At 44.0% G+C, this 16,437-nt stretch overlaps 1 protein-coding gene across 1 annotated transcript in view; it reads right to left on the bottom strand.

Moving 5' to 3' along the window:
- The window catches only part of exoc4 (exocyst complex component 4), a 61,127-nt gene that overhangs the window by 2,521 nt on the left and 42,169 nt on the right, over positions 1-16,437 (bottom strand). The window contains exons 14-19 of the mRNA XM_061667619.1: positions 12,672-12,808; positions 12,445-12,600; positions 11,923-12,101; positions 7,286-7,430; positions 5,012-5,190; positions 4,237-4,396 (exon numbers count right to left, since the gene is read on the bottom strand). Of these exons, the coding sequence (XP_061523603.1) occupies positions 4,237-4,396; positions 5,012-5,190; positions 7,286-7,430; positions 11,923-12,101; positions 12,445-12,600; positions 12,672-12,808 (956 nt within the window). The remainder of the gene's footprint in view (positions 1-4,236; positions 4,397-5,011; positions 5,191-7,285; positions 7,431-11,922; positions 12,102-12,444; positions 12,601-12,671; positions 12,809-16,437) is intronic.

The following is a 16,437-nucleotide window of genomic DNA, read 5'->3' as shown; positions in this document are numbered from 1 at the left end:
ATTTTGGGCTTTTTTTTTGCCTGCATTATTTAACGCTGATTGAGCAAAGTTTGATGATCATTTTGAGGATTCGCTATATTACTATTTGCTCAATTTCACATTTTTCACAAATCTACCCTTTAGGTCAGTCCCCATGTGGGTATGTTATTTTGACAAATTATTGACCAATCTAAAGTGTTGAAAATGACTTGCTCTCTTGGACACTGCAATGTTAATGGGTCAACAAACGTGCCGTTTTTTTTGACAAAGATAACACTGAAGACAAAAGTACCAAAAAGCACACAAATGTTACAAAAGTTTTAAAACCCTTTAGTGTAGTGCCCGACGATTACAATAAATCATCAATAATCTTGAAAGCAAGGAGCAGCAGCATAAATAACACTGTTAATAATGTTTGCAGTGCAACGCCGCCATTGTTATCACCTGCGTCCACATGTCGGCTTATTGTTTACGAGCAAACCACGAGAGCTGCTCATGTGTCCCTGCGGTGTAATTTATATCGCATTGTAATTAAACAACCCCCCCTCCACACATATACACATACACACACACACACACTCTTCCCGGTTTACAAAGAATATTAAGTCAATTTACAAAGCGTTGACGCTGCATAGCTTATGTGTGAGGCAGAAGAAGCAGAGAGCGATCACAATTCATTTCCAGCTGTAGTAATGAATGAGTGAGGAGGCCATTACAGGCTGCCTCTGTCAGCATGTTTGGTGTCACACATTAGTTAGCCGGGTGGGCAGGGAAGGGGGGAGGGAGGCGATGAGGCGAGGGTGAGAAGGACGATGGATGGGGAGGCCGGCCGTGATCCTCTCCATCAGCCGCGACCACAACATCCGGCTGGACTGATGAGTCTGCTTTGTTATTGGCCTCACAGTGCAGCCATGCAGAGTTTGAAAAAAAATGAGCCTCCAGATAAGGTAAGCAAAATAAACACATTTACAACAAAATACAATACAAATACAAAATGTTTTTTTTTTTCCAGAATACAATATATAAAATGTTTTATTTTAGGGAAGTGCAACATAATTGTTTTGTCTCTGTAACATTGAACGAGATCATCAAATAGAATGTAAACAGGTATTGACTAATTATCTTCTCCAATTCAATCGACATTGTGCTGTTTGTTCAAGGGGCAGTATAATACAGACATACATGGAGATGGTCACAACTCCTCAGTAATGTCAGTCATTCCTCGCAGAGGATAAAGAATATTTGCCTGTGGGTATTGTTATATTATCTGCCTACGTACTTGCCTACTATGGGAAACTACACGGCGTGTAGTTTTGTTTGACAGGAAACGGCTGAACGACGGCTGGTATGGGTCATGGGTTTTTACTGTTCGCTTAACTTACCGCGATGCACGTGGAAAAGGAGCGCCACGGTCGCCGAAGCAGTTTTCAGCCATTTATTGAACTCCGGGGAGAAGAGTAAAACACAAACTACACTCCAGCAGGAGCTGCTGTGGGCCACAGCTCAAGCCCAGACACTCACGCAGTCTCAATATAGCTTTTGCTAACTGGCCAACCTCCCACTTTGACATGTTGATAGACTGACAGTCATGCGACTGGCTGCGTGTGGGCCACCCCTTGGATTAGCGCATGTGTACCAAATAAGCTGCCTGAAGTTGGTTGCTTGACAGGAAAACGGTGAGAAAACGGGGGGGAGATAAGGGAGAGGGGAGACAAAAAGAAAAGGGTGACAGGACGGGAGCCAGACGCTGATGGAAGTGACAGTGCGCAGCAGCCGGGGCCTCTAAATACAAACAGTTTTATCTGTTGACACCCCACTAGCTTCTGACACAGATGTCAGCTCTACTTATTACCACGGGCTCTCCACCGCGCGGCACCTTGGCTTGTTTGCCACAACGGCGCACGTGCGCGAGTGTAGTCGTTTCCTGAAGCAGACAGGTCGGGAGCCAGCCTGTCTGACGGGTGATAGTCTAGTTGGAGGCAGGGTATGACAGCCCTTTTGCCACCTGCCTGCACGGGTCACCGCACAGTGTTTACGACGGCGCACCGGAACAAATTTGAGGGTCCGGGCACAAACGAAAGCAGGTCCGCACATACCGGTAATCGGGTTGAGTTTGAGCATTTTTCTGATCAAAGTCAGCAAAAAACAGATAATTGGATCTCTCTAAAAGAACATCCTGAGTGACTATCTTCAAAAGATTGGGGCTGATTGTAGTAAATGTTAAACCTGTTCAAGTTTTTTGAGACTTTCTGTTTTGTCTCGCGTTGCAAGCAAAAATTTGAACTACATGACATCAAGCAGCAGTTTGGCAGTCACTGATCAATTCTTCAATCTTATTATTATCACTCCCAGATGACGTTTACAGTCAAACAACACATAAAACAGAAGATTAGACATGTATTTAACCAAAATTTGACAAAGGTTGACTAGCTTAATGCTAACACACAATGTAAAACACCATAGACAGCGAACGAAACTAGCCCTTTAAGCAACACTGTTTTTGAACACAGTGCAGCAACATGTAGACAAACAATATAAGAATAGTCACCACCATAAATATTTTTTTTATCCCGTGTGAAAATGACTAATATTACTGCAGCTGAGTCACTTAGTTGTGAAACTCTTCTTTGTGTATATGCATGTATTATACTGCCCCCTGGTGGCCAAGGTGCATAGATCAGAAGGGGCTGCACAATGAAGGACAGACAGGATAACAATACTCACGGCATATATTCTTTATCCTCTGGGAGAAATTACTAATATTAGTGCATCTTACTGAGCAGTTGTGACCGTCTTCTTTGTTTTAACCCTATTTATATATTATACTGCCCCCTGCTCGCCAGGGCATGGACACCAGAAGGAGCAGCACAATGCCCATTGAATTGTCATGATGCACAAACTTTTCATTTTGTTTTACATTCTAATTATGTTTTGAAGTACAATACTGTAGTTTATTTTCCTATGTAAAAAACATTTTGGTGTAAAATTCATTCTTCTATTTTATCTGCTCCTGCTGCACTACTACTGTGATTTCTTCCTCGTTGTGTGGAGTGTCACACATTTTAAAAATCGGTTAACATGTTAAATATGTGTGTACCCCACTTTAGCCCAAATAAGACACACTAGCCCTTTAAATCCTGATGCAAACTGCATTTAAGAGCAGCCACTGATTAGTTGCTATGATACATTTAGACGCCCTGAGCACAAGAAACACAAACTCATTTAAATAATGGAGAACAGTTGTGAAGGCTTTAAATAACTTTCACACGTCTGATGCTATGCTGGGAGCGTACAGAAAAACAGCTAATTATGTGGCTCTATTGCGCTTAAAAGGCATTGACATATGTTGTGAGGACCGAAATGAGCCGGCGAGTCCAGGGTGGCTTGTCGCTAGGCAACGCTTACTAACTTTTGTTGTGGTTCTTTTGGCTTCTTGTCGTCTAGTCTCTGCCAGAGGCGTGAAAGGGATGGTGGGAAACGGGAGGGAATGGCGGGGGAATGGGGACTTAGTGTGTATCTGACCATTAGTGGCACAAGAAAATACCCTGCAGTTTCGATACTGAACCACATGGTGGCAATGTTTCAACATCTCACGTTGGGAGTTTTGTGTGCGTTGTGAGTTCTCCATGCATTCTGCAGTGCTGGCTGCTGGGCTTCTGCTTAGTTTGAACTCAGATCAATGCTTATTACTGCGCACTTGTCCACTTCTCTCTTTCTCCAAACGGAGGCAGAAAAACAGCCTATTCTTAACACACGCACACACATACAAATTACATGTTTACACAGTCGAGCATCTGCTGCCTCTCATGAGAGCAGTGTCCCGAAAAAAAGTTACCGCCTCCGTTTTAGACGTCTGCTAAGAAAACAACTATTACATGCATAGAAAAGGGTCAGATCATAAGGTACATCATCCTTGTCAATCCAACAAGACATTTCCTTTTATGAAATTGGACAATTCTGTGCAGCATGCATAGAAAAAAAGAGGGGTTTTGTATGTGTCCAGCGTGTCTCAGGCAGTGTAAACAAAGCGTATTCCCAATCAACGCATCTGCGCCGCCCACGCCTCGCAATCACAGCGGCCCGAGAGGCGGAGGGGGCGGGACAGAACAGAGGAGCCATCGGCCGTCGCCGTAATCAACGGTGACAGAGGGGTGAAACAAGGCGCTAATCAATGCTCTTCTCCTGCACACTGGCCGCATTTCAGGTTGTTTTAGTCTTCCACCAAAAAAAATAAAAACAGAGTGAAGACAAGAATACCTGGCAAAGTCCAGGTCGGCCTCCCGGGACATGGTGATGTTGGTGAGGTTCTGCTGCAGCACGAAGATGTTCCGGCACATCTTCTTGATGCCGGACTCGCTGATCCTCTTGAAGTACTGGGCGCCGTTGATGAGGATGCAGGAGATCAGGTGGCCCAGACCTTTGTCGGAGAACCACAAAAAAACTTCGGTGAGGGCGCACTCAAGTCCGCTTGTCACCTAAAATCTCGTATGTTTGGCAGCATCCATTGTAATTATAACCCATATATTCCCAACCATGGTGGAGATTATCAGGTATGTTACGAGAAATTATCCAATTTCAATTAATTGGTCTGAAAAATATTGTTTCTTTAATATAAATAATGTGTCTTCTTTATCTGCCCTGCGATTGGGAAAGAAGCGGTAAAGAAAATGGATGGATGGATGGATGGATGGATGGATGGATCTTTATCTATGCCAGTGACATATCGTGACACGCAGAACAATTTTATGCTCTTCCACTAGATGGCACAAGGTACAATGAACCTGTATCAAACTGTTGTCATTCATTCAACAGAATATTTTTTGTGATGGACAAAACTGGCCTAGATTTCACATTTTTGTGGTGACCCACAAGAGAAACATTCACCAAGGATGTGTATCTTCAAGGGGAGGGCAGAAGATGAAAAGTTCAAAGGGAGTTGTTGGCTTCAAAGGGAGCGGTTGACTGTTTGATGTAAAAACACACAATTTGTACGTGGAGAGTAAAGTCTGGTTAACAGCGTCCGTCGGTTTACCCTCAAAGATGTACTGGAACTTGTGCTGCTGCAGGGCGGCCCCCATGGCCTCCTCGATGGCCGAGATGTCCTTGTTGAGCTTGACCACCAGCGGGTCGTAGTCCATGCTCTCCACGTTGGCAACGATGGCGTAGTTGCCTTGCTTGGTCAACGGGATCAAGTAGTGGAAGCAGTGCACCCTGGATGAAAAGGCCTTTATTTAAAACGCCAAATCACCTCATATCTGTCAGCTGGGTGCTATTCAGGGGGTGAAATATGTTTCACCTCCTAAATATGTTTAGGAGGTGAAACACGGCGCACTACAAGACTCCTGTAAACATACAGCCCTTCAGCTTTTAAAACACAAAAGCTCCCTTTTTTCAGGCCCAGAAGCAAACTGTTACGTTCAAAAGCATTTAATTGCAGAAGAATGCGGCGCAAAACGAATCTTTCGGCTCGGCAAATGCTACTTAATTCCATATTCATTTGATCTGCTTCAGCTCAAGTGCGCTAACTGTGGCTTCACAACAGTGCTCGAGGGGGTCAACTTTTTGTTACCGTAACACTTTCGGTTGGTAAAACTGGGTGAATAAATACTACAAACTAAGAGGAAATTTGCGGTTTGCAGCTAAAATACAAGAGTAGTATAGATATTTCGTGTCTTGTGTCCTTTGAAGGTATTCCCATTCCTTTTGTAACACAAACTATAAATCAATAAAAAGCAAGCCTTAGAAAGGGCTTTTGGGTGGCAAAATCATCATTTTTTTTTTTTTTTTTTTTTTTTACAGAAATCCAACTCAGAAACACGTTGACTCACCGCATGTCTTTTTTTACATGGTGTTCCTCATTCACTGCACGAACTGCGTCATCTCTTTTCCCACGATTACGAAACACACTTTCTAACGCTTACCGCGACACATCATGTTTATACCACAGGCTAAACTATTTTCCTTGACTTCGGCTTTCAAAACCAGTTATCCATCAATTTTTTGGGGGGTATGTGTAGTAATATGATAAGGCTTAAGGTTTCACAGTCGAAACAGCTTTCACAGGCAAGCCATAAATACAACGTGAACTGTGACAAAAATGAATTTGGTTTATACCATACATACTCAAATTACTCTAGTGTTCGAAAACGTGTTTGAATTCCAACATGTTGGCATTTCTCTCCCTCATAATCGAAACCGAAATTCGCCCCCTGATCCTTATCTTCGACTCAAAAGCTGTGCTGATCTCAAATCCCAAATGATGCAACGACACCATCCACACGAATCTGTCAGTCACTACAGTGGTACTGGATGAATATATTCGTCGGTGGCAGTAAACGTTTGGATTCCAGTTGACGAATATAACTGTCCACATCAGCGAATGAGTTCATGCAATAACTCCTCGTGCCAGTTATTTATAATAATGCCACTGTGCACAATAGAAATAAACAGTCCATAATAATCCATATAATAAAGGTTTAGATAGAATCTACGTCGAGAATCAATGTACTGCTTTACCCTCCTATGACCCGCGCTCATCTCCCAGCCTGCGCGCGCTTTCTTCTTCACGGCTTCATTTAACTGGTACAACTATCGGGGGAAATTCTGCGGATGAGGGGAGCCAATGGAGTGGAGCGTATTGCAGGACGCACGCCTCAGGGAGTTTTCTTTTTCTCCCTTTTCCTGACTGAAAAGCATAAACAACGTTGCATAAGTTGCAAGTGAGTTGATGGCGACTATTAAAGGGCTTGCAGGGGGGGAGAAGGGTTATGGTGTGGTAAATTAACTCGGATATTATAAGAGATTGAAAACACCTACACTGTATGGGACAAATAATTGGTTCCACCTACAGGAAGGGAAGAAAATGTGGACTTGGTTCTTCTCTCCCACTTCATGTTTTTGTCACTGATGTTGAACAACTGCAAAACTCAATAACGATAATTTGATACTTCTCCATATTAATTTTTATTGTCTTCACAAACATTGCAGTGCAATTTTTGAGTCTGACAAAATGTATTCATATTTTTATTTACTATACCATAAATTATAAAAATGTTCTGTTGTTCTGATGAAAAATGATACTTCTGACAAATGTAAAAAAAAAAAAAAAAAAAATGTAATTAAATATTTTTTCTTTTTTTTCCAACATAAAAACTGACATTATGTAAACATACTATCTAAATAATTAAATAACCTAATTCATTCCTTATTTCTGCCTTTTAAGCTATACAGTGCAGCAGAGCACAGCATTATGTATGGCATCTTATTTTTCTTGTGTGACGTGATTGCACTTTTCGTCCACGCGTACCTGACTTCCAGGTGCAGCGCGAGGAGGCAGCGGTTGGCGATGTCCTGGAAACCCCTGCACAGGTCACCGAGGGTCTGCAGGATCTGCTCCCGGGTGCGCTCGCCGTCGCCCGTCGCCTGGCTGTCGGACGAGCACGGCGACAAACCTGCGTGCGGACGAAAAGCGAGTGACACCCATCGCACTTGTGCAGATTCAAGTCTTTGTCACATTTGATGCAAGTTCAACTTCGCGCCGCGTCCTTTCAGCTCGTCTTTGCACTTGTTTTGGCCGCTTGTGCTGAGGCGGCAGGAGCAGTTGTCAGCGCACTGCGGTGTGAGCTGCACAAAAGACCTACGCGTGGATGTGAGTGTTAAAAAAAAAAGCAGGTGCAGAGAGCATGCAAGCATGATGAGTGTGTATAAATTCAGCCCGGTGTAGATCAATGGTCGTAAATTGATGAATGGGGAGGAAAAGGGGAGGGGAGTGGAAATTGGCCCCGTCACTCATATGTAAGTCTATTTGGTCAATGAGGCGAGCGTGCGCGAGTATGAAGGGTGACTGTTGAGCCGGAGAACGCAGGGGTCGGCGATCGATGTGCCGCAGTCGCGCAGCCAACTCCCCTGCTACTCTTCACGCCTTCGCGAAGGTCACACTTGAATGCAAGCCAGCACATACGCACATGCACACACACACAAACACAGACACACACGCACGCACGCACACACCTTCAGTCCCCCTATTTCCCAACTCTGGACAGCAGCAGAAAGAGAAAAGCTGGTCATCTTCCCTTTTGTCACTCATATATTTCACCTGCACTCGCCTCGCAACAATATTATAATGCTCCCAGAGAGGTGTAGATTTAAACAAGTGTGTAATATTGTGGCTGTTGTTTCGTGCACTTTACGGGTGCTTTTCTTTCATATTTTGCCCCTGTCATCTATCTTAGTTTTCGCTGAATTTAGACTACAGATCAGTTCATCTATAGCTATTGACTTTGGTTTTATTATTTACTTAGTTTCTTTATTTTCTGGATTGCTTCCATTTGATTTTTTCCCCTAAAAATCCTGCACATTGTACATGCATTATTTTACTAAAGATGTATCTAAAATAATATTTTATTCTTGTATTTAAATGAAATAAAAACTATGGAAGTGAGCAAGTAGTACATGTTTTAATTTCCTTCTAATTACTCAAATTCTAAAACCAATGCAGGAATGGGACTACAATTGTAAACGAAGCCTAAAAACAGAACATAGCCCATTGTGCGAGGGCGCAAGAACATATTTGTATGTAACCCACGTTGAAGTCCAGAACCTTCCTATCCATACTCCATCTCCATTCCTGGCATGTTTGACCAGGAGTCTTATCAGCGTAATTCCTGAGTTCCTTGCAAAGCGAGAACTCCCGTGTCGTCGACACCTTGTGTTTATACTGGCGAACATCCAATCCCCATTAGAGTTACTTTAAATGAACCACCCGCCCCCCCAAGATAAGAAGGGAGCAAACATCGGCCCCTTGCGGGTCAGTCCGTTCCAATCAACAAGGCAAACGCGCCGGGTGAGACAGAGGATAAAGCCTTTCCTATTAGTATCCTTTCATTTTGTAAAGAAGGACTTACTGGTTAATTAACCAGCAAAGCTTTGTTGTAGTTCATCTAACCCGCTGGTGCGTTATACTGTCAACCCAAGAGGAGATATCTTCTCGCCTCCTGTCGCTGTTTTGATATCAATCTCCTCGCCGCCGTAATGAGTGGCGCCAATAACAAGAGCCGGTGCGCTGTGATTTCTCCTGGGAACGCCATTAATTGACTTCCAGTGATTGAATTTAGGCGCATACTCCCGGCGGTCAACTTATCGGATCATTAGGAGATAAAGAAGCCGGCCGCATTGGACGCACCGGGAACCTTTCTGACGTCACGTTCACCTTGGCCGCCTGGAGATAACGAAAAAGGAAGACGACGCCAGCAAACGCAGCGGGGGGTCTTTCTGGGGGGGTGTCCACACATGTACTGTATACATGGAGTCCCACGCTGCTTTGATGATGCAAGGGTAACGTCGCAGCATGGGGACTGCCATTAGCGAGGACAGATGGGCGAAAAGGCTCATTGCTCCAAATTATTATTATTTTTTGGGCTATTTCCTCCTCACTTTGCTCATTTATACATTATTTGAGTATGTTCAATGTCGAAATACATATGTATGTCCACGCAGATGCGGATGGCGAGCGCTCATGCAGTTCGCCAGTGAGGACATGAAAACGTTAGCTCTTACAAACATCCTTTTGTGGAAGATGGAGGAATAGGAGCAGAGAAGCACGCTGCAGGGGCGGCGCGTACCATGAATGATTCATGGGCGACGGACGACGACGTAAGTAAGCCAGAGGAGGAGAGTTATTAATTATTTTGCTGCCCCTGGTAGAACGGGAGCGGCATCTGAGCCGCGTCCACTGAGAAGGTGGCAAAGTAGAATGTCTTCAAATGTTGCGGGATTTCAACAAGAAATAAATAAATAAACTAAATCCACAAGGCATCTCCACGAGGATGAAGTAAAAGATTTTTTTTTTGCATCTGGCACAAACAACACCATCATCTCCTGTTGCACACACGCCTCCAGGTCGGCCTTCATTCGGAATAGCAATGAGATTTGAGTCAAATGGAAGTGGTGGAAAGTACACAGTCAAGGTTACGCAGAAAGACGATTATTGTTGTCACATAATTACAGGGGCTGCATCAAATGTTTTTCAAGATTGAGAAGTTCATGCTCTTCTGGATACAAGAAAAATACATTTAAATTCAATAAGATAAATTATGTGAATAAATACAAACTAAAATCAAATAATGCTAAATTAATAAATAATGAAAATACAAATAAAATAAAAATGTGAATGCTTTTTAAGACAATAAAATAATAACAACGCAATCATAAATAAAAAAATAAGGCTTAATAAATGCTGAATTCATAATATATAATACAAACATATTCTAAAATGTTTCCTGTGTTTGTTGTAAACGCACAGAGTTGATCTGATGCCCGGTGTTGCGCCAAGATGACTGATAAGCAGCCACAGTTGACCGTCATCGATGTATGACCTCTCAGCACGCGCAAAGTCAGCGCCTCATCGGCACACTTCGACTCAGTTAACATTCATCCGCATGTCCGACTAAAACAAAACAAGAAATGCTCTCATGTTGACGATGGGGAGGAATGACGAAGAAAAAAGTGGGGGAAAAAAGAAGAAGGAGAGGGAGAGGAAAATGAGTTGTTCATACCTGACTGCTCCTGTAATATAAAATCCAATTTGGAGCGGCATGGACATGAGGGGCGGGCGGGATGAGATAAGGTGGGGTCTCTTTTTCCCCCCACCGTAGCCTTGTCCCCTCACACACGCCAACTCAACACAGACCCAACGACACACTCACTTGGTCCTTCATCAGCTCAGCAAACACTATATAATGAACAATGCACGGGCTGTCCTGGCATGATAAGTAAGTGCCCTTCGCCTCCACACTCACACACACACGAACACAGAAATGAATAAGAATGACTTTGTCTGGTCCTTTCCCGCACTTTCATTGAATCGTTATCGATGATGAGGAAGTGAAACTGGGGACGTTTTTAAAAAGATAATGCGAAGAAAGCAAAACATCCAAATTGGCTTCAGTGGGGAAGACAGCGACATGACACAAACACAAAACTTCCCACGCACACACATACGCGCACAAATATACAGGTGCCTAATTTTCATCTGTGAATAATGATGCAAAAGTGACGGCGGAGCAGGCGGATGCGTCACAAATGGTTTCTGTTCTGATTAGCGGAGGCGTTTAGGTGCACATGCTAACGGAGGAAGGATAATGACAGCGTGCGTTTGTGTGCGACAACTCCAATCGAGAAGGTAATGAGTGTGTGTGATAATGTGCTCAAACGAAAACTTAATGGGGCGCAGGTAGAAGCGGTGCCGCGGCAAAAAAAAAAAAGCCGTCCGCCGAGGATGAGAATTTAATAAATTCTTACAAACAGAGGGCACAATTAATTTCAATTCAACGAGCACGCCGCCGAAATGGGCCGCAGTCGAGAATTTACATGAAAAATCTCTGGGCTGGGGCAACTTTAAAGCTGGCTTGTGTATTTTACTGTGACAAGGTTTAGCTCTGAGCCTCGGGCCTTGGAAAGTCATTTCTTCCTTTGGAAAACTTCACACGATCATTACATAAGGACATTTCTGGGATGGGCACGCCTGATTGTCGGCCTCAACGACACTGAGGCAGATTCCCCCAAATCTGCTCCCAACATGCCTAATTCAACAAACAAGTATCCTCCACCAGCCACAGGAGCTTGCAGCAGTCATAAGTGTGCGAGTGTAACAGTCGTGAAGTCGGCGCTATCAGCGAGCAACAGGCAGCATGGGCCGAGGCTCTTTTAACTGCTGCAGGTGAATTCAACTGACAAATCTCAAGTCTGTGCAGTGCAGATTTCACAAGTGTGACTTTTTGCGAGACAAATATGGCCGTCTCTCAACAGTTACATTTGCCTCCCAACCAAGCCCACCCCCTCCGGGCGCTGCTCCGCGACTTACCGCTCCGCCAAGAACGAGGGGAATAGAATTAATGATCTGCGAAAAAGACGAAGCGTGTCAGGCGCCCGCGGCTCGGTACTCACTGGATCCCGGAGGCAGGCTCGCGAAGAAGGCCTTGAGGCGGCCGGACAGCCACTCCATGCTCTCGTGGAGGTTTGCGAGGGATTTGAGGTCGCTGACGTCGCGCAGGATCTCGTTCTGGGGGATGAGCTTGTCGCCGAGGTTGCCCGTCAGCACCTCCGACTCCTTGGCAAACGCCGCCCTGTGTAATGGAGCATTACGATTATTCAGAGTCAATTTGGATAGGAGTGACTTGTCTGCGTAGGCTTCCCTCAACCTGCTTTCTTTTATTTGCATCCTGGTTGAAAAGAGCAATCACGACATCTATATTGAACAAGAAGTACGTCAATAAAATGTGACTCATGTTTATGATGTGTGAACGAAATAGACCGGACGAGTGGGAGGTGTTAACGGTGTGATTGTGTGTGCTCGTGTGTTCGTCAAAAAGACACAAATGAAATTATTTAATTTGAATGATCTGTATTATCAAGTAACATCCCACCACATAACATAACGCTGCGTTAAGAAAGTCCATTCGTGTGTACCGGGTGAAGTCTTCTTCGTCCTCTCGTTTCTGCCGTGTCTGTCTGGGCTGGGCCATGTTGGCCCAGTTGGGGAGCGACTGGAGCAGGCGACTGATGTCCTCGTCTTTGGACCAGGAAGCGCTGATGGTCAGCTTCTCCTCACACTGGACTATTCCCCTGAGAATACACAGAATGTTACTCCTTCAACGCAAACATAACAAATATATATATATATTTGAAGGCATTACCTGTAGGCTGTGTTGCAGATCTCCTTATACTCTTTGAGCTTGTCGCAGATCATCTCCAGGAACTGGTTGGAGTAGGCGCTCAGGTCTTGCATGAGATTCATCAGATCCTGGATGGACTTCTCCACCACCACGGTGCTCTGCGGGTAGAACAAGACAACATGAGTCCATAAGGATTTACCACTTGGTGCTGACCCAAATCAATATTGGGTTGGCATTGGCAGAGGTTTTCACTCTCGTGAGGGATTCATTGTGTAAAATTGAGCAAATGTGAGACTAGTAAAAACAACAATATGCCAGTGAAAAAACAAATAGTAAATTCAAGAGAGGTCCAAGGCTGGTGAATGGAGAAGAAGAGGAAACAATGCAATGCCTTCTCCTCCACCAAATGCCTTCTCTTGTCTAATTCTGCACATTTTAAACGGCCATTTGTCTCGGCTACCAGAAATCATTAAAAACTAATCAAGGGGCCGACTGGCGAAGGGGGTGTTTAACTCCATCTTCGTTGCCCATTACATTGGAGAGAGCATGCACTGTCCACACGCACACATACATCTTTCTCTCACTTCCTTAATGATTCATGCTTAAAGGTCAACATACAGTGCTACGGAGTGAAAAACACATACTATATATTTCCCCTTCGGTGTTGCCGCATTAAGCTCTGAAACTGAGCCCGGCGTGCACTTTGCATCCACTCTTTTAGCATACCGCCACTTTAAAAGCGCCGCCGTCGCCACCGAGGAATAGTCAAGCGCGGTCTTCGCAAATGGATGTCGCGGTTTGATGGGGTAAACTGCCGTCATTAAGAGCAAAATGATGGCCGTGCACTCCCGGCAGGGGAAAAGGGCTGTTAATGCTCCGGAAGCTGTTGCTAAAAGTGTGGGGGAAAAAAACAAAAACACAAACTGGGAATTCCATCAATGCATTAAAAGGATGGAGCTGATACCCCAGCTAATCCCCCCCCCCCCATGAACTAGAGGGTTGCCCCTCAAGGTCATGTGTAGGTTACAGTGTTTTAACTCCTGATTCTCTCGGGGAAACTCCGCCCTCTGTCATTTGGACGTGTCACAACAGAAGGCTGCCAAAACAATACACACGACAAGATGATCTCCCCGCTCGCAACGCACATGGCTCGCCCGACTCTTGGGTGACGGGTGTGTATTCTTGACATATCATTCATCAGTGTCAGGGGAAAGTCACACATGGAAGACTTCCCCACTTGACACACGCCGGATGGCTCGCATGTATGCGCCTGGCACCGCTCTCTGTGTGACCAGTGTGGGGAAGCGGGTGTATACGAAGGTTTGTTGACACAACTCAGCAGGTTACCAAGCAAGTGCAAAATTCCGAATTGAAATAATATGGGGATCCACCCGCTACTTGCCATATTTAAATGATTTCAGCGCAGGGTCACGTAGCTTATGGTAAAGCAGTGCGAAATACCCTGACACAAAAATAGGTAACACACAATATAATGATGATTATAATTACAAATGTAAGGTAATAACACAACAGAACAACGTAACACAACAACGTAACCCAACATTGGAACTTACCAATAACAGTGCGCCATTACAGAGCAAACGTGAGGCAGTGAATGGTAACATTCTGTTATGTAACACAACATACCGTAACAAAATGTACCGTAACATAATATACTGCAACACAATGTACCGTAACGCAGTGTACCATAATAAATGTTACGTAATGCACTGTACTGAAAACAGTGCACAATAACACAACATAGCACAATTTAGCAAAGAGTACACACAACATAACCAACTTCAAAATTAATGATAATATAAGGTAACAACTTCATGCAATAACGTAACACAACAGCATAGGATATCATAATACACCATCGTAACTTAACATATTATCACACAACGCAACACAGTGTACCACAACAGCAACACAATGCAGCAGAACACCAACTAAAAACAATCAGAGTAATAATTCAAACATTACCTCTAGCCTGATATTCACTGCACTTGGCGAGGGTAATAATAAGTGAATAAAGAGGTAAAGATGGATGACATGTTTGAGAATAACTTCAAAAAAATGCGTTCCCATTTAGGCGGAAGAATCACATGGCTGGCGGGCTGATGGAGATTGAGTTCAGAAAAGAAAACAATGTCTCTTTCGTGGGCGCCATCACGGCCTCCGACGCGGCGTCGTGTAAGTGTTCTAATTGAAAGATGAGCAGCAATATCACACTTGGCTTCTTGCAGATGGACTGCAATATTACTCTTCCACCAGACGCACACAAAACACACGCAAAATGAAATACGGCACCCTGGCATAAACAATCCAAAGAGTTAAGATGTTCAATTTGAGTCCTTGCAGTGGAGCAAAAATCCATGAAACTAATTATCTCGGTTGGTTTTTTTTTTACCCCCGATGTTCATTATTCTAATGGAAGAAAATTACACTAAGTCTCCGCATTCATCGTCACATCTCATTAAGCCAATGTCAATATAAAAAGGATGCTCTTAGTTGTCAGAGTTCAAGGTTAAATTCGAGCACTTTTAAGATCAATTTCCAAGCTTTTTCCAGTGCATTACAGCTGTGGGAAATTATACATACATACGGCTATATTATGCTGTTATAAGACACAGACAAAAAGCAACGGAAGACAATGGAGTCATGTACAAATGAAAACTTTTAGCAAGCAAAACCTTTCAAACCAGAGGGCACATTTGTGGCTGACATCTCTCCATTGCAAACTCACTTTCAGGGTCATTATGACTTCTCGTTCTCAGCGGTGTTTTAACAGCGAAAACAGGCAGGCGCAATTATATTTTTCCAATACGTGTATAATTATAAACACGTACAAAGACAAAGCGCAGCTGTCATGCAGAGCTTGAGGCGTGTTGAGGCTGGGTGCAAGCCTCGGAGTGCAATGTGTTTGGTGCGAGATAACCGCGGCAAGGTAGGTGGCACCTCAGGCATCCAAGAAAAAAAAAAAACTCCTATGGGGGGGATTGAGTCAGTGCAGTAGGAATAAAAGGGGCTTCTTCAATTTACAAGCATTAGTGTTAATCGAAAAATGATGATATAATTATACAGTGGTGCCTTGAGATACAAGTTTGACTCGTTTTGTGACCGCATTTTTAACTCAAACCACTCATATCATCTTTCCCCATTGAAATGAAAGGAAATGCCATTAATCTACTTCTTTAAACCACCTTATAGTGCGTTTTAGCCACATTAAATACAGCTAACAACATTATGCTGCTTCCCTGGTTGGATCAACATTATATAAAGTTAGTATGTTTGTGTGAGATGCTGCAGAAAACAGCAAAATTAAACGGGAGCAATTTGTGTGTGTGTGTGTGTGTGTATGTATGTGGGTGTGTGTGTGTGCAAATCATCCACCCTCTTTCCTTCTTCCCACTCCCACTTGAGTCCAAATCACAGGGCACGGTTGATGAAGCTAACAGGTGTATTGTGCTGTGATTGCCGCACCCTCTGATGGGTGCTAGGGGTCTGCTTTACAAAAGAGTCGCCCTCCCCTTCCACCCGTGCGTGTTTGTGTGTCTGCGTGAGCGTGTGTCTGTTGGTGCGTGGAGGCAATCAGCAGGAAGGGAATAAGTATTGCCGACACACATCACGGCAAACAATAAAGGTCAGTGTCATTACAGGAGGTGGAGGTTGGGGGTGCTCTCACACGCACACACATATATACACGCACACACAGTCACATGTAAATATGAAATGGAGAAAGGTCAACATCATTAGCGGATCACTGCTGGCGTGACACTCCTGT

The sequence above is a fragment of the Phycodurus eques genome, chromosome 22, assembly GCF_024500275.1.
Source record: "Phycodurus eques isolate BA_2022a chromosome 22, UOR_Pequ_1.1, whole genome shotgun sequence".
Taxonomy (NCBI): Eukaryota; Metazoa; Chordata; class Actinopteri; order Syngnathiformes; family Syngnathidae; genus Phycodurus; species Phycodurus eques.
This window is presented reverse-complemented; position numbering and strand designations above follow the sequence as displayed.